The 27,733-nt window shown below is 41.0% G+C and overlaps 1 protein-coding gene across 1 annotated transcript in view; it reads left to right on the top strand.

Moving 5' to 3' along the window:
* Nucleotides 1–27,733, top strand: part of LOC127639281 (conserved oligomeric Golgi complex subunit 5-like) — a 107,426-nt gene that overhangs the window by 30,487 nt on the left and 49,206 nt on the right. The window contains exon 7 of the mRNA XM_052121209.1: nt 8,100–8,230. Coding sequence (XP_051977169.1) covers nt 8,100–8,230 — 131 coding nt within the window. The remainder of the gene's footprint in view (nt 1–8,099; nt 8,231–27,733) is intronic.

The following is a 27,733-nucleotide window of genomic DNA, read 5'->3' as shown; positions in this document are numbered from 1 at the left end:
TAACGTAACAAAACGTACCATCCTCCATCGTGGCTGAGTCCAGGGCACTCTCCCTCCCATTGCTCGTCGGTCTAGATAGTGTCCATTTGTTAGAACCACTTCCACTTTGCCTTGATGGTTCTGTAGTCACTTTTACGTTTTTATTTTTGACTGTTCCCCTACACTGTTGGTAGGTCCGGTGGTAGCCGTGTGTGGCCAATAGCCGAGACACTTCCTGAGAGACTTTTTCGTTTTGCGGCGATTCGTTCGTCGCTAATGAGAGGAACGTCTGCACCTCGTTTATTGACCGCGGCGTGGTTTTGCGCACAGCCATTTCTTTTTACAATTTGAAAGTCGCGTGAACAAATGATAGTGCTATCGCTGTTGCTAACTTTGAAACCAGGGGGTTGATGTCCCATGTCACAAATCTTGAGTTTTGCTTTTATTTAAAGAAAAGGAGGAATGAGTAGAAATAAATTATTTATGTTAATCAACATTATGCCACAAATGCTGCCGACTGAGCTTAACTTGTTTTGAACCAGGAATATTCCTTTAAATATGAATAAATGACACCTGCATCTTAAGAAGTGACAATTTGTAAATTTTGTAATCAATACAGCCCTAAAAGCGGCAAGGGTGTTTTTACAGGACTGAACAGATTTTCAAGCACTTAAATAGTGTCTGAAATTGTGAGTTGTTTGGCTGCGTTATTTTTATATCATCTTTCAATGCTCTTTATCAGTAATTATGCACAATACTTAGCCTTGATAGTCTGTGCTTTTTACGATCAGCTTCTAATGTGGTTGAAGTCTCTTTGTGGGAAATGAGTCCAGCCCATATTAAACAGATTCCAGAGGCTTAATTTGTCTAAACAGTGTCCCGTCCCTTCAGCCTCTACAGAGCTAACACGTCCCCATGTGATGCGTCGTTACACTGTTAATGTGAGATTGAATCCCCCACATTGAAGTTTTATGGCAGCAGATTAGCAGGTGAACATTTGCTAACGCTTGTTGGTCCAGCTTCGCGTTAGCTGTCCCGCTGGGATTCTGTCCAGTCCCAATAAAGAATTCCGAGTTCAACCACTTCCTGCCGGTGTCTAGAGTGCTGTAATGTTACGTGTTGTGTTAGAAGGGGGGGCATGGGAAAACGCCATCCCTTTTAAGAAGGGTGACCTTCGGATCGGTCTGTCGCTTCCCTTCAGCCTACAATCTGGTCGGATTCAAGGACGGAATCACTTTCATCTGATGCTGATTGGTGAAATAATGTTCATCATTGGTTTTCTGTTTTAGGTAAAGTTTAAAGGAAGGCTGTTGACACCGAACGTGTTTTTGTGTCCATTGCTTTTCTATGTAAACATACGCTAGATGGACGTCTTTGAGCGTCGTGCTGCACCCAGCTTTTTCCCCAGCTTCTTGCGCAGCAGCGGCAGGTTTTTGAGATGCCATGTCAGGTAAAAAAGCGTCAACATTTAAAAGCGCTTCGAGACATCTGTCTTCTGTCATGTGTTTCGCTGCATCTAACTTTTATGCATTCGGATCTGAACGACCCTCAAGATATGTAGGACTACAAATGTTTCTTGCTGTAAACATTACACATTGAGATACAGGAAACGTTATTAAAACATAGATATAAGAAGCTGCATATGTCCTGCTGAAAGCCCTTGTCTTCATACTTGTTCTACTTTCGGAAATTTCCCAAGTGCTTCTGCAATTAGTCTCTTTTTTCCAGACATCTTCGCCACACTATACGATCTGCCCGGTTAATAATAGATTAACTCTATAAATGTGCTCTCACAGTTTGAAATAATGTGATATTAAATGGCGTGGTAATATAGTACCATGGTAATAGACTACCCAAAATATGAACACAATAAAAATTGAAATTTTTTAAAGATATGCAGCCTAATAAAGTAAGCTGCAAAATGTTTTAACCTCATCGTAGTTTAACTTTTTCTCTCAGAATATTCAGGCTTTTTTCACTCTTTCATCCCCCTTTTCTATTCCTTGGCTAACATGCATAAGGATGGGAATTGGTTATTTGCATGCACTGTCTGTGCTGGTTTAGTGCCCGATTCACTACAGGAATTACGCAGATTAGGCAACCACAAATGAGTTGTGAACGCAATTTGTGCATGCACTTCCAATCCCATGGGCTAAGTGCTCCGCCCTCATCAATGACCATTAAAGGAACCGAAAGACATGAAAAGCATTTAGTTACATTGCAACAGAGATGGTCGCTATTTACAGAGCATGGTAAATTCCTCAATCCGGCTCTTCACAAGAGATGTGTGCAAGTATTCATACAAGAAGCCATAAGAGCAATGTGTTTTTTTTTTTTTTGTTTTGTTTTTAGCCCAATTTTGGAATGCCCCATTCCCACTACTTAGTAGGTCCTCATGGTGGCGCGTTTACTCCCCTCAATCCGGGTGGTGGAGGACAAGTCTCAGCTGCGTCCGCTTCTGAGACCGTCAATCCATGAATCTTATCTGGTGAAAGTGGAGACTCCCAGCACGTGGAGGCCCATGCTACTCTCCACTATCCACGCACAACGTACCAAGTGCCCCATTGACAGCAAGAACCACTAATCATGACCATGAGGAGGTTACCCCATGTGACTCTACCCTCCCTAGCAACCGCGCCAATTTGGTTGCTTAGGAGACCTGGCTGGAGTCACTCAGCACACCCTGGATTCGAACTCGCGACTCCAGGGGTGGTAGTCAGCGTCAATACTCGCTGAGCTACCCAGGCCCTTGCCGTTAAAGCAACATTGTCACTTCTGGCCAGCTGAATTGTTTGTTTCTCCTCAGCATTACGTATCGTAGCACTGAAGCGTGCAGATGAAAAGAGACATTTGGTCTGGTGGGAGAATAAGAAGCCTTTTGTCTGAGATATGATCCGAGCTTGCTTTGAATCGGACTAACATACTGTGGTGCTCTCCCGTCCCAAGACACATGATTTTAGCATGATTGCAGAAATATCTGTTGGCAGTTCTCATGATCGTTGACTGTGCTCCGTACTTGCTAGAAAAACTGTAAGATCTGTGTGCACCTACCACTGTATGAATACAAAACATGCTACAGTGCTACAGATTTCTTCATAATGGAAACCAACAGTCAGCGATTGATGCTCTCCTTGTGATAACATCCAAATTTGCCCTGCAAATGTGTTTCGTTGTCTTTTTCTTTGTACTAAAAAGACAAACCTAAAGCACCGTTTCTTTTTATAGACTTGTTGCTTTCATTATACATTTTCATGCTCTTACTTGTAATTTTAGTGTCGATTCTATCTTCACCAACAGCAATTGCCTTTTTTTTTGGTTTCCTTTTAATCTCAAATAAATTGAGTACCTTGCATTGCTTGAATCAGCTCCTCAGACAGACCCCATATTGAATTTACTAATGTTTCTTATCACTCTCTCCTTTTTTTCCCCACAGTAATGGGAAAAAATGGCATTTCCAAGGTCTGAGTTAAAATCGTTTTACACCAGATTGCTCACCGTACCTTCTCTCTGTGAAGTGGCTGTTGTGCTCATTCTAGATAAATGCTGGTAATAACTGTGATTGATGCTAAGCGAATGGTCCTCCAGTGCCTTTACAGAAAAGAAGGACTGGTCAAGATTGCAAACGGCATCTTATGAGTGGCTTATTCTGCTACGCCAAAACTGCGGCGGCAAGAATAGTGATTGAACGAGCACCTACGTCTCTCCCCCTGGCATACCCTCTGACCTCTATGGCCCCAACATGATTTGATTTTAAGAAGCTATGGCTATGTTGAAAATGAATACTAGCATACTGCTTACTTGATAATGTATACTGCTTTCAGTACTGTATGTAACAAATGTTTTAAACAATTTTGTCTCGTGAATTAAAGCCCCCCGAGGCTTCTGTTAATCTTAATGTGGCCCTTGAAACATGTCCTCATTACATTGCATGTTTAATTCATTTGTTTTGTCCAGTTATGATTGGTTACCAGTTATATTATTGGGAATAAATACAGTATGTTTTATATACATATACTGTATGGAAAAAAATTAAGAGACCACTGCAAAATGATCAGTTTCTCAGGATTTAATATTTACAATTATGTGTTTGAGTAAAATACAAATTTTTGTTTAATTCTATAAAGTTCTGACAACATTTTTCCCAAATTCCAAATAAAAATATTGTCATTTAGGTGGACACATATTGTCACATAAGGTGCATGTGTGCTTAAGAAGTAATTTTTACATATTTAACTTATTAAAAAAAAAAAATATATATATATATATATATTAGGGCTGTCGATTTAACGTGTTAATAATGTGCGATTCATTTTACAAAAAATAACGCGTAAAACAAATTAACGCATCAATGCTTTGCAACGCAAGCTTGCAGTACCACCTGTTTACTCCAGAGGGCAGTAAGTGAAATTTCAGCTGTGTGAGCAACACACAGTTTATACAGTGAAGAAAAGGTTGATAGGAGCTGCTCTGGATGACATCTGCATTGACACACCATTGATGGCATTTATATACTCACTTAATATTTCCTTATCTGGGCATTAAAATGTTATCTCAAATAACCACGATAAGATGATTATTTAATAATCGCGACTGGCCTAAAAGTTCGTAATGTTGCGATTTCAGCTTGGAGCTGGTTGGTTTAGTTCATGGATAAGACCAATTTTCTTTTATGAAATCCCTATAGAAGAAATGAAAGGGAAAATCACTTTTAGAACCATGAAAGCTGCAAAAACGGGGGCGACTGTTGCACTATTGAGTGTTCCCCTTCAGTGTTTTGGTCTTCTACTAAAATAATTGAATGTTTTTTGTGCTCTGGCACGGCAAAGGTGAAAATGAGGTGAAATGAAATTGCTCTGTGACTCAGAGACTTGTGGCAGGCATCATGGATTTTATTCTGGCTTTGGGCCTACATGTACGAACAGGATCCAACCTTCCAGTGTAGAGGCCACCTGTTTGCATGCAGCTCTCGCTCTCTCCAGTTTTTGGGCCATAAACTCAAGGTCGTGTCTGAGCATCTGGGTGATAAAGAATGGAGTAAATTTCCTCAGCAAGATATCTGACCCCTCCTAACGAGACAGCGTTGAGTTCTTGTGATGTCTTTGCTAGAGGCCGGCGAATTGAGTCATGGAGTCGTGTGTGTGTGTGTGTGTGTGTGTGTGTGTGTGTGTGTGTGTGTGTGTGTGTGTGTGTGTGTGTGCGTGCCTGCCCTCAGAAGTTGTTAATGAGTAGATCTATGTCGTGACATTGTTCTGCCTAGAGCCACAATATCTGTACCTCTAAGCATCTCTGACTCATGTGCTGTCTGTTCGAACGGCTGTTCAACATGGCACCCTGTGTTTAGAGACTTTTTCTGTCTATCATGGACTTCTTGAAAGTAAAGACTGCGTAACTGTGTTGCTAGAGAACAATAACCTAACCTCAGCACTGCAGAATACATTGAAGTCTATGAAGTGAGTGATATTTATACGTGTAAAGGGTCATCACATGACTCGTGTCAGCGCTGCAGAATACATTGAAGTCTATGAAGTGAGTGATATTTATACGTGTAAATGGTCATCACATGACTCGTGTCAGTGCTGCAGAATACATTGAAGTCTATGAAGTGAGTGATATTTATACGTGTAAATGGTCATCACATGACTCGCGTCAGTGCTGGAGAATACATTGAAGTCTATGAAGTGAGTGATATTTATACGTGTAAATGGTCATCACATGACTCGCGTCAGCGCTGCAGAATACATTGAAGTCTATGAAGTGAGTGATATTTATACGTGTAAATGGTCATCACATGACTCGTGTCAGTGCTGGAGAATACACTGAAGTCTATGAAGTGAGTGATATTTATACGTGTAAATGGTCATCACATGAATCGTGTCAGTGCTGGAGAATACACTGAAGTCTATGAAGTGAGTGATATTTATACGTGTAAATGGTCATCACATGACTCGCGTCAGCGCTGCAGAATACATTGAAGTCTATGAAGTGAGTGATATTTATACGCGTAAATGGTCATCACATGACTCGCGTCAGCGCTGCAGAATACATTGAAGTCTATGAAGCGAGTGATATTTATACGTGTAAATGGTCATCACATGACTCGTGTCAGCGCTGCAGAATACATTGAAGTCTATGAAGCGAGTGATATTTATACGCGTAAATGGTCATCACATGACTCGCGTCAGCACTGCAGAATACATTGAAGTCTATGAAGCGAGTGATATTTATACGTGTAAATGGTCATCACATGACTCGTGTCAGCTGCAGAATACATTGAAGTCTATGAAGCGAGTGATATTTATACGCGTAAATGGTCATCACATGACTCGTCAGCTGCAGAATACATTGAAGTCTATGAAGCGAGTGATATTTATACGTGTAAAGGGTCATCACATGACTCGCGTCAGCCTGCAGAACACATTGAAGTCTATGAAGTGAGTGATATTTATACGTGTAAATGGTCATCACATGACTCGCGTCAGCTGCAGAATACATTGAAGTCTATGAAGTGAGTGATATTTATACGTGTAAATGGTCATCACATGACTCGCGTCAGCTGCAGAATACATTGAAGTCTATGAAGTGAGTGATATTTATACGTGTAAATGGTCATAACATGACTCGGTCAGCTGCAGAATACATTGAATTCTATGAAGTGAGTGATATTTATACGTGTAAAGGGTCATCATATGACTCACATCAGCACTGCAGAATACATTGAAGTCTATGAAGTGAGTGATATTTATACGTGTAAATGGTCATAACATGACTCGCGTCAGCACTGCAGAATACATTGAAGTCTATGAAGTGAGTGATATTTATACATGTAAAGGGTCATCATATGACTCACATCAGCACTGCAGAATACATTGAAGTCTATGAAGTGAGTGATATTTATACGTGTAAATGGTCATAACATGACTCGCGTCAGCACTGCAGAATACATTGAGGTCTATGAAGTGAGTGATATTTATACGTGTAAATGGTCATAACATGACTCGCGTCAGCACTGCAGAATACATTGAATTCTATGAAGTGAGTGATATTTATACATGTAAATGGTCATCATATGACTCACATCAGCACTGCAGAATACATTGAAGTCTATGAAGTGAGTGATATTTATACATGTAAAGGGTCATCATATGACTCACATCAGCACTGCAGAATACATTGAAGTCTATGAAGTGAGTGATATTTATACGCGTAAATGGTCATAACATGACTCGCGTCAGCACTGCAGAATACATTGAAGTCTATGAAGTGAGTGATATTTATACGTGTAAATGGTCATCACATGACTCACATCAGCACTGCAGAATACATTGAAGTCTATGAAGTGAATGATATTTATACGTGTAAATGGTCATCACATGACTCGCGTCAGCACTGCAGAATACATTGAAGTCTATGAAGTGAGTGATATTTATACGTGTAAAGGGCCATAATTGTATGCACACAGATGAGTAAGTCGATGCGGACCAGGAGGAAGGTTTGAGTTGTCGATTGAGTTCTGTTCAGTTCATTTTTTATTCGTTTTGTTAATATTGCGTTGTTCACATGTTGTGTTTTAGTGGCATCCGCTGTCACTTGCATCTGCTTTGTGTCTCTGTTGTTCATCTGTTCTCTGCATAAATAAATAAATGCATAATCTGCTGTATACTTGTCCTGTAAGTCCATGATTAAAAATGAAAATGTGAATGAAAATAAAAGTTATAAAATGTCTTATTATCATTCAAATTTGACGGGTAATAATAGATTATGATGGAATTTTTACGACCCTGTCCGTCAAAATGACGGACTATGAGAGTCAAATTTTTTTTACATTTTTGTGTAGCCGAACTTTAAACATTACAAGTAAAAACTCTAGACAGAAAACATGGACAAGTTATTGAAAAGGAAACATTTTGATGAATTTATTTAGTCGTAAAAAGTTTTCGGTGGCAGAAATCTTTTGGGGAAAAACTGCTCTAGCATGTACATTTTTCAAAAATTATCCAGTTGGGGAAAAAAAATGCATTTGGTTATGAAACCAAATGAGGATGCTTAAATAATGAGAATTTAACTCTTTGAACTTTTGCTTAAATAGTAATTTATTATGCATTATTGTCCATCTCTTTTAGATTACCTGTCTCAAGGTGTGGATCTGTCAGGTATTGATGTGATAGAGAATGATTTGCTGTACATCAGTCGAGCGCGGTTGGAGGTGGAAAATCAAGCCAAACGTTTACTGGAACAGGGCTTGGAAATTCAGGTAAAATATTTTGTGCCAGAAAAATATATATATATATATATAGTGTGCATTGTGCATGTTTGCATGCAAATTCTTAATACAATCTGTAGTCACGTGAATGCCTTAAACTGCCATAAACAGTATGTCATAAGAGTATGCACCTCCTGAACATTTTATATGCCAATTTTATCCACAAAGTGGGGAAAACATTAGTTTGGTTTCACGGATATAAAAAAAAAAAAGATACTGTACTAGATGGCATAATTGTTTTTGTTTTACATGATAACAGTCAACTATTAAGCACAGAAATGAACATGTTAAATTTCCCAGCCTTAGTTAAATAATGTAGTTAACTAATGTTAACAAAAACTACTGTGACGTATTATCAGTGATTTGCCCATTACCTCATTATCCCTCTGCATGTAAACTCCTTTACTGGCGTTCTTTTCTAATCCAGTGTGCATAAGCGTTTTGTGTGTGTGTGTGTGTGTGTGTGTGTGTGTGTGTGTGTGTGTGTGTGTGTGTGTTTACGTTTTGATGTCAAAAGCATTGACCAATGCATTTGTTATAAATCTCTTTGTCAGTTTTCTTGAATAAGCTCTTCATGAAAACGTGCACATTGTTCTTGTAAATAGCTTCAGTTTAGCTAGTTACTTTGTAACTTAATATAAAGGCCTTTTCACATCAAACGCGAATCTTCGATGCGATTTCTCGCCGCGATTAACTGTTTTAAATGTAACAATTGATACTTCAAACCTGGAACGAACGTTTGCGCCAAATCGCGTACCGACAAAGCGAAGCTTTATTTTTTTTTACGGTGTGTCAAAGTTTTTTTTTTCTTGTCCCAGCGAAGAAACGCACGGACCAATACAATTTTAGCTCTGAATCATAGGTGGCGCTAAAGCACAAAGCTGTTTTGACCACTGACATTAAACATTGAAGCAGTGAGGACATGAGTTTCATTTGCATCAAATATCTTAAAAACAAAGTTTTTTCTCCTGGGTTCTCATAACATGTAAATGATATTGCTGCATCACTTCTTTGCATCCCTCTTTAAAAAATCTCTCTGACCTGGTGGGCCTTGGTAGCTCAGTAGTAAAAGACATTGACTAACACCCCTGGAGTCGCGAGTTTGAATCCCAGGGCGTGCTGAGTGAGCCAAGCAACCAGTTTGACCCGGTTGCTAGGGAGGGTAGAGTCAGATGGGGTAACCTCCTCGGTGGGGCGCGTGGTGACTTGAACGTGGATGCCGCGGTGGATGGCGTGAAGCCTCCACATGCTTCTTCTCATGGCCCGTGATGGGTGGAGGGCAGACCAGCTCAAAGGTGCGCTGAGCCACTTACCGTTCCGAGGTAAAATGACTTGGCGATTAGTGCAACCTATTGTCGTCACGTTTGGTCTGAAAACGCCTTAATTTACTCCATTTTTAAAGTGTTGCTTGACTGTAGTTTAATGCTGCGTTCACACCGGACGCGAATAGCGCGTCAGGCGCGAGTGATTTCAATGTTAAGTCAATGCAAAGACGCGTTACGCGCGTAAAAAATTCCTGCGGCGCGAATGAGGCGTAGAGCGCGGCGCGATAGACGCGAATACGCCTCATTCGCAGCGTCAAGTTCGCGCAAATTGAGCGTCTGGCGTTCTGCGCGAATGGTGCATTTTGTGCATTCACGCCGTTTGACGCGAATTCGCGTCTGCCGCCCAAGTTGAAAAATCTGAACTTTGGCGTCAATTCGCCGCGTTAACCAATCAGGAGCCTAGCTGCCTGCTGTCACTCAGGAGGTAAAGTGACGTAAACTTTCATTATTATTGTAATGTAAAGACAACCAACATTAGTGTCTGGACAGTGTTGAATAAGGAAAAAAACACAGGACAGGTTAATTACTTTTGGAGGCTGGCTCCATTTATCATCAAAACAAAAATAAATAAATAATTTAACCTGATATACTACCATGGAAAACCTGACATTTTTAAAAAGTCTCAATTTAATAAATGTGCATGTTGTGGACCTGACATCCTGGAACTGGGGCTGACAACCTGGGAAAAAAAAATACAAAATATAATAATAATGGACTATTTTTAGATAGTTTAGCTCTTTATAGGTTTGTGGGTGGCTCTTAAAAGAGCCGTTGTGGGGAAGTCATGAGGAGGACTTCAAACGCTACTCCGTCGGCTGCCATGGTACTGCTCCCTCCGCCGAGAAGTGTGCCATGAAGACATCCCTCACCCGGAGTGCCTCTCTGGAGGAGTTGTTGGCCGCAACCCGACCCAGACCTGGCAGTGGCTCCTCTCCAGCATGTCCCGCGCCCCTCGCTGGTGGACCCAAGTACGGCGACGACGACCCATACGCCTCTGTTCTGCTCCAAGAGCAAATACAGAGCGGTGACTCTCTCCACGAATGCTCGATCAACATCAGCCATCTTGTAAAAAGATGGCCGTCATCGGATTTCGCCTCCGACGCGCGTCACGCGCGTAAATTTCGCTTCAAACTTTTGTTTTTTACGTGCGTCAATTTCGCTCTTGACGCACGAATGGATTCAAAGTGGTCAAGCGTATAACTAGACGCGGTAGGCGCGAATTTGACGCGCTATTCGCGTCCGGTGTGAACGTAGCATAAGGCTATCTTTACCTTAATTCTGAGAAGTGTGTAGATTTGGCACGAGGCACATTTTTTAATTATGCCTGGTTGTTTTCTTTGAATATAGTTGATCAAGCCAGATCTGACCTAGAACTTGAACAAGATGAAAGCAGTGCCAATATTCTTGTTCTTCTCTCGTTTCTAGCCTGTTTTGCCTTCTCTTTCTCAGCGTGTTTCTCTGTCACACACATGACACACTCACACAGAGCAGATGGAACGCACTGGCATTTTCCCCCTGTGTCTCCAGACCTCACACTGAACTGAACTCGCATTTCACAATTTCAGCTCCCACAAGTAGTTGTCTCAGCGGCTGAAAAATGCCGAATCTGTCTGTATTTCATGATGCCTGTTCAGTAAAAAGATGCTGTTAAATGACCATTTGATCGTGAAAGGCTTCCTCAAATATCATAATACAAATGCTGGTGTGATGACGCAGTTTTACCAGCTCAAGACACTGAAACCCAAGTTGCTCCCAATGGCAGGCTAGCACCTTGCATGGCAGCTCTGCTGCCATTGGTGTATGTGTGTGTGTGTGTGTGTGTGTGTGTGTGTGTGTGTGTGTGTGTGTGTGTGTGTGTGTGTGTGTGTGTGTGTGTGAAGCACTTTGGTAACATCTAAGGTTAAAAAAAGTGCTATATAAGTGCATACCATTTAAGGCCAATCATTGATTTATACTGGGACCTCTCATGGGTAACCAGGTGTTTTTTAGAGCATGTCTGTTCAGTGGGTAAAGTTTTAGATTTGAGCAGCCCATAGTTCAGTTCTGCCAGGGTAGTGCCGTCAACACTTACTAAAGGTTTTATTTGCTCTTGTACCTTTAATGGCGTTCAAAGTTGGCAGCTTGCTAAAATAAACCTCCCAGTGCCGAGTGTCTGTTGTTGTAGCTCCAAGAAGTGTTGATTTAGTGATGGTCAGTCGCCCCAGTTTTTCACATGAAGTCTCAAGGTTATTGGCTGCAGACAAAGTAACAACATTGACCACTTTATGTGTGATAAAAATAATATTTAAAATGTACTAAAAAATGCTATAGAAAAAGGAATATTTTACATTTAAATAAAAACATTTTAGCTCAATGTGAAAAATATATTTTATTATATTTGCAAAGTATACAGTTGTAAACAGTTGAAAAAAGGCATTATCAATGGAGTACTATTGGCAATTTTCCATTGCATGTTACGGCTCGACTCGCTTTACGTATCTGAGCTTGCTTTTCCACTGCAGTTTAGTGCCACCTCAACGTGGGTGGGATTATAGGCTGACCGTCATAGTTGCGCCACCTCTACTGCAGTGACATCATCTTAAACACGACACTAAACAAACAATAACACGACCGCTAGCTGTTAGCTGCTAGCTCATTGTGCTGCATAAAGCAGTTGTTGCATGGTGATTTCACACAAGTGTAACAGTTAAATTGGGCTGATTGTTTAGAAGCTTTCCAGTAGCTGCTCAACTAAATAAAGTGAAGCTTTCAAGAGGAGTATTGAGTTCTATCAGGAAGATTCGCAGACTTGAGTGAAATTTAAGATGACATTTATTTGAATATAAAACAGAACTGTAATGTCTCTCTTTGGCGTAAGCCCCGTCTGGCGGTTTGAAGAAGTTGTACTCGGAACCGTCATATCCTGCTAGAGAGAGGAGGCAGGGGCGAGGTGCCTACCCCGGTGCAGGACGGGACTCAACAGGTGGTGGTGGGGTGGAGGAGGTTGCCGTGTTAGCACACTGAAGCAGCAATGTGATAGATTGTGAGCAGACTTATAAAGCAATGGCTTACATGTGATTGGCTAGGAGTTACCTAGCTGCTAGTCTTCCCGCTAGAACTACGCTACGCTTGCATTTATCGTACCATCCTCCACCGTGGACTCCAATAACACTCTCCCTCCCATTGCTCGCCGGTCTAGATAGCGTCCATTTGGTCAAACCACTTCCACTTTTCCTTGATGGTTCTGTAGTCACTTTACTTTTCCGTACACTGTTGGTAGGTCCGGTGGTAGCCGTGTGCGGCCAACAGCTGAGACACTTCCTGAAAGACTTTTTTGCGTTGTTTCATTCGTCGCTAACGAGAGGAACGCCTGCACCTCGTTTATTGACCGTGGCGTGGTTTTGCGCACAGACATTTCTTTTTACAATCGAAAGTCGTGCGAAAAAAAGATACTGCTATCGCTGTTGCTAACTTTAAAACTAGCGTGTTGATGTCCCGTGTCGCAAATCCAGTGACGCCGGTAGTGACGATTCTCTCTGACCAATCAGTGATCTGCAGGATTTTGACGTCACATTTAGTATCAGCTCGGCTCGCTTGGAACCTCGACCGAGGTGGTACTAAAAGTACCAGGTACTATCAACAGTGGAAAACCCCCAAAAAAGCAGTCCATATGACTACAGTATTCCAAGCTCTTCTCTTCTCTCTACCCTGTGCATCTCTAACAAATTCCTTCTTTACCGTCTCACTACATCACTATCTTCCCCTATTAGCATCTCATTATAAACCCGAGCGATGCAATGGTCCCCTGACCTCTGCTCATGTGTTTGTTGTTCTGAATCTCATCATGTAGTTTATTTCCCTCCTCAACGGCCACGGTCCTGCATCAGTATATTTAAAATTGTGTGGGCTACATAGGCCGTGAATCCTGAGCTCATGTGGAGAGATGGCCTGCTTCATTTCGTTCTTTTATACTTTTAAACAAAGACAGATGTATTTCCACCAATATGTCTTTAGACAGCTTAGATTATTGAATATCTGTGTCACAATGTTCTTGGTTCAGTACAAGCTGAGGGCAGATTACCACAGTCAATAATTTAGACACACACAGTTTATAAAAACGAACAAAAATCGAGTCCACAGTAATGGCCATGCAATAAATAGGGCCTATCAGAGGGAATATAGAGCTGGAGTTTTCGTTAGATTAATTCTTCGGCGTAAAACGTTTTACTTGAGCAGTGAAGTCTTAAGAGATGGGATTACGTTTTAGCCATATTTCGACGAAATATGAAAAACTTTTTATTTATTATAATAACATGCACTTATTACTCATGCACAAGAAGACAGTTTTAGAAAGTTAAAGGGATTGTTCACCCAAAAATTTAAATTATCTCATTATTTACCCACCCTCATGATATCCCAGGTGTGTGTGACTCTCTTTCTTCACAAGAACACATTTGGAAAAAAACAAGCTGTTCGCAGATTCTGTACAAAGTGACATCACTTTGTACAGGCCCCGCCCACGACTGTTGACGGACACTGCCGGCGGACATGTTTGTTTGTGTGTTAATTCGTTATAGAGCATAGCGAATGTTGTAACAGTATTTGTGTGCGTGTGTTGCTCATCCATCGTTGCAAAACTGCTGAAAAAACTCTACAGCAAAAAAAATAATTTATCTGAACTTCCTGGTTCGTTCTCAAAGTTACTTGTGACGGAGTCTCTCCCTCATCAGTGTCTGACTCCGGTTCAAACATATCGGGCTGAACACTCTATTTTCACTGTCAGTCATATGACAGATGTCAAAACTCCGCCCTATTCTGGATAGGGTGGGGAGCACCAGCTCATTTGCATTTAAAGAGACACACACACACAAAAACAGCTTGTTTATATTCCCACCCAAAAATTGCCATTTTCAACATGGGATAATAAATTATCTGTATGGTATTTTTAGCTGAAACTTCAGACACATTCTTGGGACACCAAAGATTTAAAATACTATGGCAGGGTGGAGGGCGGGGCCCGGTCGTGATTCTGCACACCCGGCTCCTAATCAGGCTAATCAAGCCTCAGAGAGGGATAAAGGCCGACTGGAGACTGCAGTGTGACAGACATAGAGAGTTATGGGCAGCTGTCCGACACCTGTTTGTGTGTTTGTCGTTTTGGTTCAGTTTTATATTAAACTATTATGTATATTGTCAAGCCGGTTCTCGCCTCATCCTTTCCATTAATGGATGCCGTAAATATCTCTCTCTGTCGCACTGCCGTCTTCGGTCAGCCTTTATCCCTCTTGAGGGCAGATTAGCCTGATTAGGGGCCCGCCCTCCGCCCTGCCACAATTTCATCTTGTGAAAAGGGGCATAATAGGTGCCCTTTAAAGTGCAAGTGGATGGTGATAAAATGTTTGAAGCTCAAAAAACCACTGACAGTCATGCTGACCAGACGTGATGATTTTGAGTTGAAAAAAAAAAAAAAAAAGTACTAATATCCCTTTGAGTTGACTAAATGACTTATAAGATATTATAGATTTACATGCTGTTTACGATTATTCGCTAAGTTTCAAAGTGCCTTTTTTTTTTATCGTCAATTTTCCTAAATGTACCGAATGTAGTCGCTTGTGTACAGTGAGGCACTTCATGCCAATGCATTCTTGTTTTGAAAACATCATCGGTCCGAAACGCTGCCGTATCGTCAGAATTGCTCTAGAACATAGTGCGCGTTTGGAGGCCACAATTGGACATTAACAGGCAGTGTGGAGAAACAAAAACTGTATCTTCAGATGGGGGAGAGAAGGGGAGGTCCCCTACATTTTCATTTTAAGTCTGTTTTTAACTAACTCATACATTCATTTTAGCTGTTAAGTGGAGTGTTTTCACGCCGAAGGTTGCAAGAGGCGACACGCGAGGGCAATGGAGGAGAAATCCATGTTTTTCCATGTTAATCATTAGATCTTAACCGATAATTCAGCTTGTGTCCTGACTTAAAAGGTGGAATAGAACGTGCTTACTAACAAGTGGTGGTGTGGTGGGCTAAAGCACATAAGTGTTAATCAGAAGGTCGCTGGTTTGATCCCCACAGCCACCACCATTGTGTCCTTGAGCAAGGCACTTAACTCCAGGTTGCTCCGGGGGGATTGTCCCTGTAATAAGTGCACTGTAAGTCGCTTTGGATAAAAGCGTCTGCCAAATGCATAAATGTAAATGTAAAATGTAACAATAAAGAGGGGGGAATATTTAAGTTTATTTCAGTAAAGAAATTCACTGCAAAAACAATGTTATTGTTATCAAGTATTTTGGCTTGTTTTCCATTTAAAATGGTCTAAAAATCCTTAAAACAAGATATATTTACTTGAGAAGCAACATATAAGATATTTAGACTAGCTTCAAGAGGATACATTTTAAATATACAGTAATAGTAATAGACAAAGTAAAGACAAAATATACTTATATTCAAGATCTGTTCTTAAAAAGCAAGTCTAAATGTCTAATTCGTTGCTTCTCATGTGAAAGTTTTTTTTTAAAGGATTTTTAGATATTTTAAAATATTTTTAATATTATATTCAACATTTTCAGAATAGTTTTTTTTCTTAAATGTGCATTGTTTTAAAGTCGTTTTAGATATATTTATTGGAAAACAAGACAAAACAAAAACATATTTTGCTTCTGTGTATAATGGGGCGTAGACTATCCTCTCTCACCTTTCCGTTCACTTCAATCCATCTTTAACTCACACAAAAACAAACTCTCTTATAAAGCTGCATATTGCCAGTTTCCTTCACGATAACAAATGCACAGTGACATATATTATGATTCAATAAGTCACGAGCAATCATGTTATAGTCTAGCTGCATTAAGCGTGTGCGCTCGAGGGATGAGCATCCCGTGACCGAGTGTGCATCAGCCAGATGCAGTTTCAGTATCTCCCACTCAGAACGGGACATTCGCACAACTCAAAGAAGAGGCGATGACCGCACAGAAAAATGCCAGTTTCAGAGTTTGTAGCTATTTACATGATCTACTTCCATATTATTTGAACTTTAATAAAGCGATAAAGCATTAAATATAACTGCATTTAAGATGTAACGTCGGGGTGTTTCCTTTAAAGACGCTCGACATGCAAGTTTTGCTTCAGTGGAGCAATCCTGTCTCTGAGCTCTGCAGGCAGTTCCCTTGACCTCATGGTTTGGTTTTTGCTGATATGCCTTTTCAGCTGGAGACCTTATATAGACAGATATATGCCTTTCCAAATCTTGTCCAAGCAATTGAATTTGCCTCCGGTGGTCTCCAATCAAAGTGCAGAAACATCTCAAAGATGATCCAGAGAAATGGGATGCACCTGAGCTTAAAATCAAGTGTCATAGCAAAGGGTCTGAATACTTATGTCAATGTGATATTTCAATTTGTTCTTTTTAATACATTTGCAAAGTTATCAAAAATCTGGATTTTGCTTTGTCATTATGGAGTGTGGAGTGTAGAATGACATTTATGAATCTGGTTTCTTGTTTTTGCATGTCTCTTTATGTTTTTCCAAGTAGTATGCCATAAAAAGTATTATGCCATTGTTGTTTTGTTTACGCATTCATGATTTGCATATGAAGCGAGACCGTGTCAACAAGCGTGTTTTTATATTCATATGGTAGGAAAAACCCTCACTGTGTCTGTTTCCGTTTGTCAACAGTTGAAAGGAACTGTACAACACACAAGATCACTATATGCTAATCGCTAATCATCAGTTTGTGTGATGATGATTACATGATCTGGTGCACATGTGTTCAGTTAAAACATTGAGGCATAAACCTAGGAAAGATGTGACCCACTGTGCATATGTTGTATGGTAAAATCACTAAATTAAAGATTAGGTGGCATCTACCGACTCACCAATGGGTTGATGGAACAATCAATGATAGGATGGGGAGAAATGAGTCTGGGGGTTTTTAAATGGACCTCACAAGTATTTCAATTTTGCCTCCGCAGTTTGAATTTCAGGGATGTTTGTGTCACTTTGGGTGGCATTTACCCCCCCCCAAGCCTGCTACTGTTAGATGTATTCCCTGACTGTTAGTCAGGTTTTATATTTATTCCTCTTTTGGTTTGAGGCAATATCTTCGATTGAGGTAGTTTGGAACGAATTGGCTTATCTTCGCCTCTGTCCGTTTGGTCTGCAATGTGTTTAGTTTTGTCCTATGTCATAGTGGGATGTGATTTTGTCATTCACAGTCGAATATACCCGTGTTTGTTTCGGCATGTAATGGAATTGTCTCTCGCTCTACGTTGAAAAATCAAAACAAAAATATATTGCCCGCTTTGGGCAAAACTGACAAGAATGTTAAGTGAAACCGCTTCAATTTGTGTCTTTGTCTTGTCTCTTTTCCATACCACATGACACTTTTACTTCATTCTACGTCAGTAACTTCTTTCCCTTATGCTGGTTTATTTATAGATCTCCTTAAATCGCTAATATGTAGGGCTGGGCATAACTGCTGTTAACAGCATAAACTGCTGTTTTGAACAAAATGCGTGACTTAAAATGTATATAAGTTGGTAGTAACCATTTAAAAATGTCTTATTAGCACTGTTATTATTACGGCAAAGTTTAAAGTGCATTTGGCATTTATAAACCGTCTGTGTGGTTTGAATGGTGCTCTTTTAACCAGTTTCTGCAGGCTGACATTCTAAGGTGAAAGGGAAATATTGTTGCCCTTTCAGATCACCTGGAGCTAACAGGGTTCAAAGTGTGTGTGTGTGTGTGTGTGTCAGTGTGTGTGTGTGTGTGTGTGTGTGTGTGTGTGTCGTCAATGATCTGATTGTGTAATATTGTGTTGGGATAGCAGGAAGCTCTGTATTGTTATCCGACAGATGGGGCTTTATCCTGAATATCTGGCACTCCGTCAGCTCCTCGCAGTGAGTGTGAAGGTTTGTGTTTGGATATACGACAGGTTTATGTGCTAATAAAAAATCAATTAAAAATGCCTTTTAAATTCCTGAATTTAATTTAAAGTAGCAAAGAGGTTGTAGAGTTGCAATTCAAATTTGAAGAATGAAGTAGAATTAAAATGTAAAGATATTAAAGGATTGTTTTAGGCTCAATATGAATTAAGTTCAACAGCAATTGTGGAACAATGATGTTTACAACAAAAATGATTTTGACTTGTTCTGTGTTTATTCAAAATAAACTTAAAAATATATATATATTTAATCTCACTAAAATCATGTTAACACTTACTGCACAATGATTATATATTGTGGTGATCAGAGTGCGGGGTCACCCATGAAGGGTCAAGGGCCTTGCTCAAGCACCCAACAGTGGTATCTTGGCTGTGCTGGCTCTTGAACCCCCAACCTTTTGGTCAGTAACCTAGATTCTTAACCGCTAAGCCACCACTGGCCTAGTCCCGCATATCCCATATCGCATATCCCAACTAAGCTGGGGTCAGAGCCCATGGTCAGCCATGGTACGGCGCCCCTGGAGCAGATGGGGTAAAGGGCCTTGCTCAAGGGCCCAACAGTGGCATCTTGACGGTGTTGGGGCTTGAACCCCTGACATTCAGGTCAATAACTTGCCTTGACCACCAAGCCACCACTGCCCCTTACCAACCGGGCCAATGGGGCCAGTGCCCAGGGTTGCGTGATCTAGTTTGGTGATCCCCGCTTGAAAACCCTTTTGGGCATGAACAACGAACACGCCCACCCCGCTCAACAACTTTTGGGCATTAAACCGAAACCCCAAAAACAACAATTGGAGGGGGGCCCTTGGAAATAATTGGCCCCAGGGCCTTTGCAAGTCATAATCCGTCCGTGCTCACATCAGCGTATATTCTTAGTGGGGACTGTAATGTTTAAGGTATTACATTTGTAAAATGTTGTCAAAAACATGCCGATACTCCACGACATGTCCGTAAACGATCTCTCTCTCATCGCACCACCCTGGCGGATGGAACGCCCCGCCGCATTCTCTGGGAACAGAAGGGGTCTCTCCCGCCCCTGGCAGCGGATCTCCCGCTCCAGGCGGTCGGAAGCAAGCCCCTCCCCGCTCGCAGTTGGCAGTCTCAGACCCCGCCCCGTTTCAGTGGCCGGTAGGGGACTCTTCCGCCCCTGGCAGCGGCCCTGACCGCTCCAGGCGGTCGGTTAGGAGCCTCTTCTCCCCTCACGGTCGACGGCCGTTCCTCCGCTTCTGCTGCTCCGTTGGGGTGGACGGTAGTGGCGAGAACTCTACTACGACGTATCCCTCCTCCTTCCCGGATTTCGGCACCAGTGTAAAGCAGTTCAATGGAAAGGAGGAGGCAAGAACCGGCCTGGTGATATAAACAATATTTTAATGATTAACTTAAACAAAAGACAAACACACACACGACAGACATGTCCGTAAACGATCTCTCTCTCCTCGCACCACCGTCCGCAAACCCTCTCGGAGGCTTAATTAGCCTGATAAGGGACCGGGTGTGTATAATCACGACCCGCCAATGTCTTGGAATAAATGTATTAAAATCCATCCTCTGGTCGCATCTTTTCAAATTCTAGCAAATTTGAAGAGGAAACAATTAATAAATTCTGAATATTGCCTGCGTTAAACATTTTTCATTTGCTCTTAATCAAGACTCTCACATGTTCTGCTGGTCATTTCAAAGGTTACCTCATCACCCCTGATATTCACAATTCATTCATTTTTGGAGCCATGCATTTGAGTAACCTTTACATGAAAAGGAAAGTCTTTCGGTCTCTCAGGAGTTCAAACGGCTGAGGAAATCATTGGCTTTGTGCACTTCTCAAGTCTTTTTTTCTCCATTTTCCTGTGCCTCCATGTCCTTTTGTCTTCTCTCTTCCTTCAGATGTTGCATCTCTAAAGAATTCCTCTATGACGACAGAATATAGATAAGCCAGATTGCTCGTGTAGTTGACAAGATCTCAGTAGGTGTGACTTGTTCCAATCCAAGACCTGCCAATATGGCTGCTTTTGCTTTCATTATGTTTTCTCAGTGGACAGAAGGCATGGATGTATGTTTGGAATGGCACACTACCATACTTTCGCATACAATGTTTACAGTTTGCAGTATGTACTGTATACTGTGCACAGTATGTACATTTTCTGCATTATGGAATACCTGGATGATCTACTACATTTTCCAAAACTTGTATACTGTTCTACAATACAATGTGCTAAACTTGACCTTCCATTTTTAGTATGATGAATGATCCGGTAGCCATATCAACCATGATGTTTAAACACTTCCTTTTTGCCTCATTGTTTGATTAGACGACCAAATGTTAAATTAGTTTCATATAAAATTGGATTACAAATGCAAAAGAACCATATTTATGATGGCTGGTTCTGGAAGTACAAATCCCGTAAATGTTATCCTTAAGGGAAGTGATTTTAACGGTAACTTATAAACCCATAAAGATAGACCTACCGTGAGCTCTGAGGTTGTTAATCATTGGCATATGCTTCTGTTGAAGCCATCAGTCTGTTTATTTCATCTTGATTTAAAAAGAAAATAGCATGTTTAATTGCAGAATTTCTACACTATCCATGATCCTGAAGGGAAACAATCCTCCAATCAGAGTATCACGGCAAACAAAGCACGCCAAAAGAGCTCCAACTTCCATGACACTATCGAGCCAGTCTTCCTAAACTCTCAAAACGCTTACACCGATCAGCCACAACATTAAACCACCTGCCTAATATTGTGTAGGTCCCCCTCGTGCCGCCAAAACAGCACCAACCCAATAGCATTCTGAGATGATATTCTTCACCACAATTGTACAGAGTGGTTATCTGAGTTACAGTAGACTTTATCAGTTCAAACCAGTCTGGCCATTCTCTGTTGACCTCTCTCATCAACAAGGCATTGTTGAACTGCCCCTCACTGGATGTTTTTGGCACCATTCTGAGTACATTCTAGAGACTGCTGTGCGTGAAAATCCCAGAAATACTCAAACCAGCCCGTCTGGCACCAGCGATTATCTAATCAGCCAATCGCGTGGCAGCAGTGCATAAAAATCATCCATATGCGGGTCAGGAGCTTCAGTTAATGTTCACATCAACCATCAGAATGGGGGAAAAAATGCGACCTCAGTTATTTGGACCATGGCATGATTGTTGGTACCAGATGGCCTCCCATGTGTGCTGAATAGCGTACACTCTTTTTCTTTTTTTCATATCTCAACTCCTGTCACCAATTACCCATCAGTGGCACGTTACAACCAGGCACCCACCTGTTACCATGGAGACCGTATGCACATGCTTTTTAATGGCTTCACCATTAAATTGAGTCAGATACATGTTAAAAACCACGATTTATTTGTAGTTGCATTAAGTCATCCAAAATATGGATTGTTTTCTGTTTGAAAACTAAAGAAATATCTTCGCTTAGTAATGGCATTGAATTGTCAGATATTTCTGTTGATATTTTTTAGTAATGGTGCACATGCCTGTTGTTTTTTACATCGTTGTACAAATAATTGAATAACACTGATACAGAACAGCCATGGTTGTAAATGTCCTCTCTCTCTCTCTCTCTCTCTCTCTCTCTCTCTCTCTCTCTCTCTCTCTCTCCGTAATCTGCAAACTGGCTAAATATGTTTTATTGGAATGATATTGTTTGCTGTAGCTTGTTGGCCAATTTGAGAGCCGTTTTTATTTGTGCAAGAGTTCTGCTTGAATAGAAATTGGTGTACTTTCACAAGACTGAATACACAGTTGTTGTGTTGCTAAATTAAATGTTTTTATTTTTTCTTGGTTATGCATGTTCTCCAAGGAAACTTCAATTTTCCTGGATTTCATTAATATTTCAGTAGCTTCTTTACTGGTTGCATTGAATAAATATTTATTCCATCTAAGAATGAATTACAAATGATCAGTAACATATATGTTGACTTCAGGCTAACCGCATGACTTTAAAAAAAATAAAAAAGTTCTTGCTAATCAGTTATGCAGAGCACACCTCATCTCTCACCTCTCTCCCCGCCATAATCATCAGTTCTCTCCTAAATGGAGTTCATTCCTTCCTTGTCTGGCATTGCGATGACATTTAACAAGTGCATCTTAAAAGTCTTTAATCGCTCCTCATCGTGTTTGTTTTTGGGTTGCTGTGGAAACACGGCACGAAAGTGAAGGTCTAATTGATCCATCATCTTTTCCCCTCCTCACACTCGCCGTCTCACTTTTTCTCACTTTTTTCCATGTGGCCAAACCAACTTGAATTTTCTGACAGGCCGTGTTCGCTGTTGTTTTTGGTGTGGAACCATGACTGGACAAACATGAAAGATTAATGTCCCGTATCAATTGTGTAACTTGTGTCATTCACATATGGGGTACAGGGTCGTTCCTGTTATGCAGTACTTGATCTCTGACTGTAAAAAAATGTATATGCTTGTGTTGTAATTTAAGAAGTATTTCTTTAAAGGGTATACCAAACTTTCAGTGATGAATTGACACTTCGCTTACATGACGTGTCAGACGTTTTTATTTTTAGTATTGTCATCGATTACTCTAATTATACAATTGGCGTTGGGGGGGTTTGGCGTCAAGGCAAATCCGCCCAGACCTTTGATACCCCGCCCTGACTGACAGCGAAGCGATCAAGCGGGACACCCAAATGCACAAGTACCCCACCAAAGACTGCATCCTAGTACCAGCCCTGGTGTTAACGTGGTAAATGGTAAATGGTCTGCACTTATATAGCGCTTTTTTATCCTTAGCGGTATTCAAAGCGCTTTACACCGCGTCTCATTCACCCATTCACACACCAATGATGGCAGAGCTGCCATGCAGGGCACTAGTCTGCTATTGGGAGCAACGTGGGGTTCAGTGTCTTGCCCAAGGACACTTCGGCATGTGGAGTCATGTGGGCCGGGATCAAACCACCAACCCTGCGATTAGCAGCCGACCTGCTCTACCACCTGAGCCACAGCCGCCCCTAAAACTTGATTTTACTCTGATAAAATTGCTTACTAACCTTATCTATGTAAAGTTATATGTAATATTACAACTTTGTTGCAATGATGACGTAAAGGCCTGTAAGCCCTGTAATCAATTTTATCAAACTAAAATCATGTTAACATAATATTACAGTAAACAATAATATATACGTCTCGTGGCTGTGCTTGAAACGCTGTGTATTTAAACGTTTATGGACTGGCTTCCATGTTACAGCATGTGGGCACACAGAGCCCGGTATCATCTTATCAGCTATTGGTTTGGTTTGACAAATATCCGAGCTGAGGCTTCCATATGGTGACAAAACAAACAGAGGCAGAAGCTGATGAGACCGTCTTGGTGACCAGGTGTTTGTATGAAAGAAAGCAATTGGCTGGAAATGACAGTGTTGTTTTTCTCTGTAATGCACACCATCCCTGGTGATGGGCAAACGTTTGCCATGATCCTATCGAGGTGACATATTTAAAGGAATAGTTCACCCATAAATGAAAGTTCTGTCGTCACTTACTCACCTTCACAGGTTTTGAAACCTGTATGACTTTCTGCCTAACATTTCCTTTTGTGTTTCATGGAATCAAGAAAGTCATACAGTGGCAAAGGGACATGATGGTTAGTAAATGATGGCAGAATTTGCATTTTTTGGGTGAACGATCCCTTTATTATCATTGTCAGCTCCCTTTTTGGACAGTCTGTCTATTCTTTTGTGGTTGCTCAGGTAAAAGGACATCTTGCCAGAGCAGTCATGCAGAACGGGGTTTGAACGAATTGAATTCTACCAAGCAGGAGAGAATTGAATCAAGCCCCACACAGTGCTTATAATGGAGGCGATACCATCAGTGGGGTAGTTTTTACAGGTCCAAGTGGGGCACATGATGGAGGCAGATAGAACAGTGACCTAGAGATGATTTACCATATTCCCCCTAACGTATCACCCCTACCCCGCCTTCTTGCTCAATCTAATTTCTTCCAGAAGATTAAACATTTACACCCGCTAAGAATGGATGCAGCTGATAGTGTTGTTTATTTTTATGCTTCTTCTGCATTGTTTTGCCACTGAATTCAGCAAACCCAGAACATCCGCACAAGTATACCTGGTTATAATGCTCATCAATTCATCATTTGATGAATTACATCTGCCATTTCAATGTAATTCCATTTACCACCTGCTTTCCTTGGGCGGTAATTGCGCAATGTTCATCGCAAAAGGCAAATAGTGCTGACTTTTGTGAATAATAACAAACCTCAGTGGCACAGAAAGCAAAAAAAAGTATATTGAACGTGTTTACATGCACAATCTTACACTGATTATGCTTAATAAGCTGAAGTGTGTGGCCATATAAAGGCCTTAAATGGGGTAGCAAGAGATAGACACATTGGGTGTGGCATCAGGCCTCGGAGAGGCATTTATATAAAACAATAAAACAGAGAAAAAGGGGAATAAAGTGTCCAAAACAAAGGGGAGTCTGGCATCCTCACATTCATACAAATAAACAGTATGAAGTATATTTAGTCTTTTTTTAAGCAACCATTTAATTTGATTGTCTTACAACAGTTTGTATATTTTTACTGTATGTATTAAATGTGTTTTAGTGTGTTGTAACCCTTTAAGAGGCGAGTTAAAATGGGCACTGGTGCTTTGCATTAGTTTCCAATGATAGGGACAGTTCAGTCTTACTTCCTAGACCTCAAATAGCTACAAAAACAATGTCGTCACAAGTGTAACAGAAAGCGGAATGGCCCAACACCTCTAATGAGGTCACAAGAGATGTTTTACCATAGTCTGAAAATCCCTTGTGTGTTGTGATGTCACAATGCATAGGAACTGTTACTAGGGATTTTTAATCTAATTAGCACTTTGACAAAAAATGACATTTCACCTTCAAACACCTTTTTAATTGCAAGCTTTTGCAATTAAACCCCAATCTCTCCAGATCTGTTTAGAGCAGTGCTTCTCAACTGGCTTTGCAACTCATATGGGTCATATTTTCTTTTTACCTTGAATAGTTTTATTCATGGTTTGAGGATGAAGGCATGTCATCCAACCTGTCCATGTTGCCATTTGCCTAATGTGGCTTCCTTTTACCCAACCACAGATGAATTTGCAGCTATATACAATGTAGGATCACAACAACTTGTAATGATTCATACAATCAGGGCTGGACTGGGAAGAGAAATCGGCCCGGGATTTTACATAGCAACTGGCCCAAAAGTGGAGCAGGGGGAGGGGGGTGGGCAGGGCGGAGGGTGGGGTCGGGGGCGGGTCGTGATTATACGAGGGGTGGGGCTGGGCCCCGCCCTCCACCCTGTCACTGGGGGGTTGTTCACTGTTCTTTTCTGCATAACGCGGCGGTTCATTTTAGCTTATCATGGCCCGTTTCTCGGGCAACCCACTGGCCCGCTCGGTTCTCCCAATGGCCAGTCCGCCCTGATTGGCCCCAAAGTGCGTCGGCCCAACGGAAGAATGCCTGGTATGCCAAATTACCAGTCCAGCCCTGCATATAAGGAAAGGTACAAAAAGTACACGAAAAGGCAAGAATTCAAATCAAATCGCCGCTGTCTGATGAAAAGCACGTATCTCCAAAAAACGAGATTTTCAAGAGCATGGAAAAACATCCATTGTAAGATACTTGTTAAACAGACAGCCTGATTAAACATCTTTTCATTGGTTATATCAATGCACAATTCAAACAGAAGGAAGTGGTCATTCGGCCCATTCCGTCTATGGTAAAAAGTCAAAATTGCCGAAAGTGGAGATAAGTGTTTTCCATCGGACAGCCTCCTATCCAACACTTTATTTTAGGAACGGAAACGTCAGTGATCAAACATTTCCCATATTTGTGGGAAACACCAGTGTTTTGTACAATTAAAGCTCAATCAACAGCATTTGCAGCATCATGTTGGTTACCACACAAATTAATTTCGACTCGTCCCTCCTTTTCTTTTGAAAAAGCATAAATCGATGTTACAGTGAGGCACTTACGATGGAAGTCAATGGGGCTTTTTTTGAGGGTTTAAAGGCAGAAATGTGAAGCTTATAATTTAATATAAGCACTTGCTTTTATTCTTCATGTATTATTTGAGCTGTAAAGTTGTTTAAATTGTCATTTTGGGGTTTGTTGACATTACATCGTAATGGTAACGAAGTTGCAGTTAGTAAGTGATTTTATCACACTAAAATGATGTTTACACCGATATCCTTTATGTCTTGTGGCTATACTTGTGAAACGGTGAGTATTTTAACATTCAAAAATTGGCCCCCCATTCACTTTTCTTGTAAGTGCCTCACTGGAACCAAGATTATTATTATTTTTTTATTATTATAATTTTTTTTGGTAATCAACATTATGTCACAAATGCTGTCGCTTTAGCTAAACTTGATCCCGGAACATTCCTTTTAAGGTGATTTTAGTGTGATTAAATGGCTTGCTAACATTTTATGTATTGTTATCCAATTTTACAACTTCGTTGCTATGATGACATAACGCCAAAAACCCTAAAGTTCCTTTAAAATCATGGTTATCATGTTTGGGTAAGGGGTTACACTTTATAGTTAGGTTCGGGGTTCAGGTTAGGTGTTCAAATTAGGAAATCCGCTTTTTATTTTGCTATTCCAAATGCACAAATGAATGGTTTGTTGCATTTTGTTATTGCATTCAGCATTGGTTTTTCCCTGCTGTCCATGACCCCTATCAGAACAGACATGTGCCCCATTTTTGAGTGACCACCCACCTGATGAAAGCCACTGGTTTAGAGTATAAACGTGGTAAGTCCTCTTTCAGAATTTGAACATTTCTTTCTCTATACAAGTAGAGGTTGCGGCCCTGACCCCAGTCTTCGCCTTCACTTCAAGTGTGTTTGAAGAGAGAAAAATGTGTGTCCATCACTTCCGTGATTAGTGCTGGAAACTGCTGATTGCCTCCAAGTACTTAACCACCACCGATGGCTTTTATCCCACCACCCGTGCCTATTACCCTCAATCTGTGCACCATTAGTGAAGCACACCGAGACAAGAAGGCTCGATTCGCTGGATTATCTCTTCCTCTTATGTGGCTTTTTGGGTTTGCTTTGGTTTCACACATCAGTTGCATGCATATCCATTCGCCATGCATGCAACTGATGTGCCGTTTGGGAAGGTGACTGGGCCTGATCATCTTTAATCCACCGAGATCAGATGCAAGTTCGACGGGGTCTTGAAACGGGTGTTATACTTGCGCTTTCATCCTATGAGATATAATTAAAGGGCGGACCACAGATCAGGAC

The sequence above is a fragment of the Xyrauchen texanus genome, chromosome 47 (genome assembly GCF_025860055.1).
Source record: "Xyrauchen texanus isolate HMW12.3.18 chromosome 47, RBS_HiC_50CHRs, whole genome shotgun sequence".
Taxonomy (NCBI): Eukaryota; Metazoa; Chordata; class Actinopteri; order Cypriniformes; family Catostomidae; genus Xyrauchen; species Xyrauchen texanus.
Note: the sequence above shows the minus strand (reverse complement) of the source record. Positions and strands in the feature narration are given on the sequence as shown.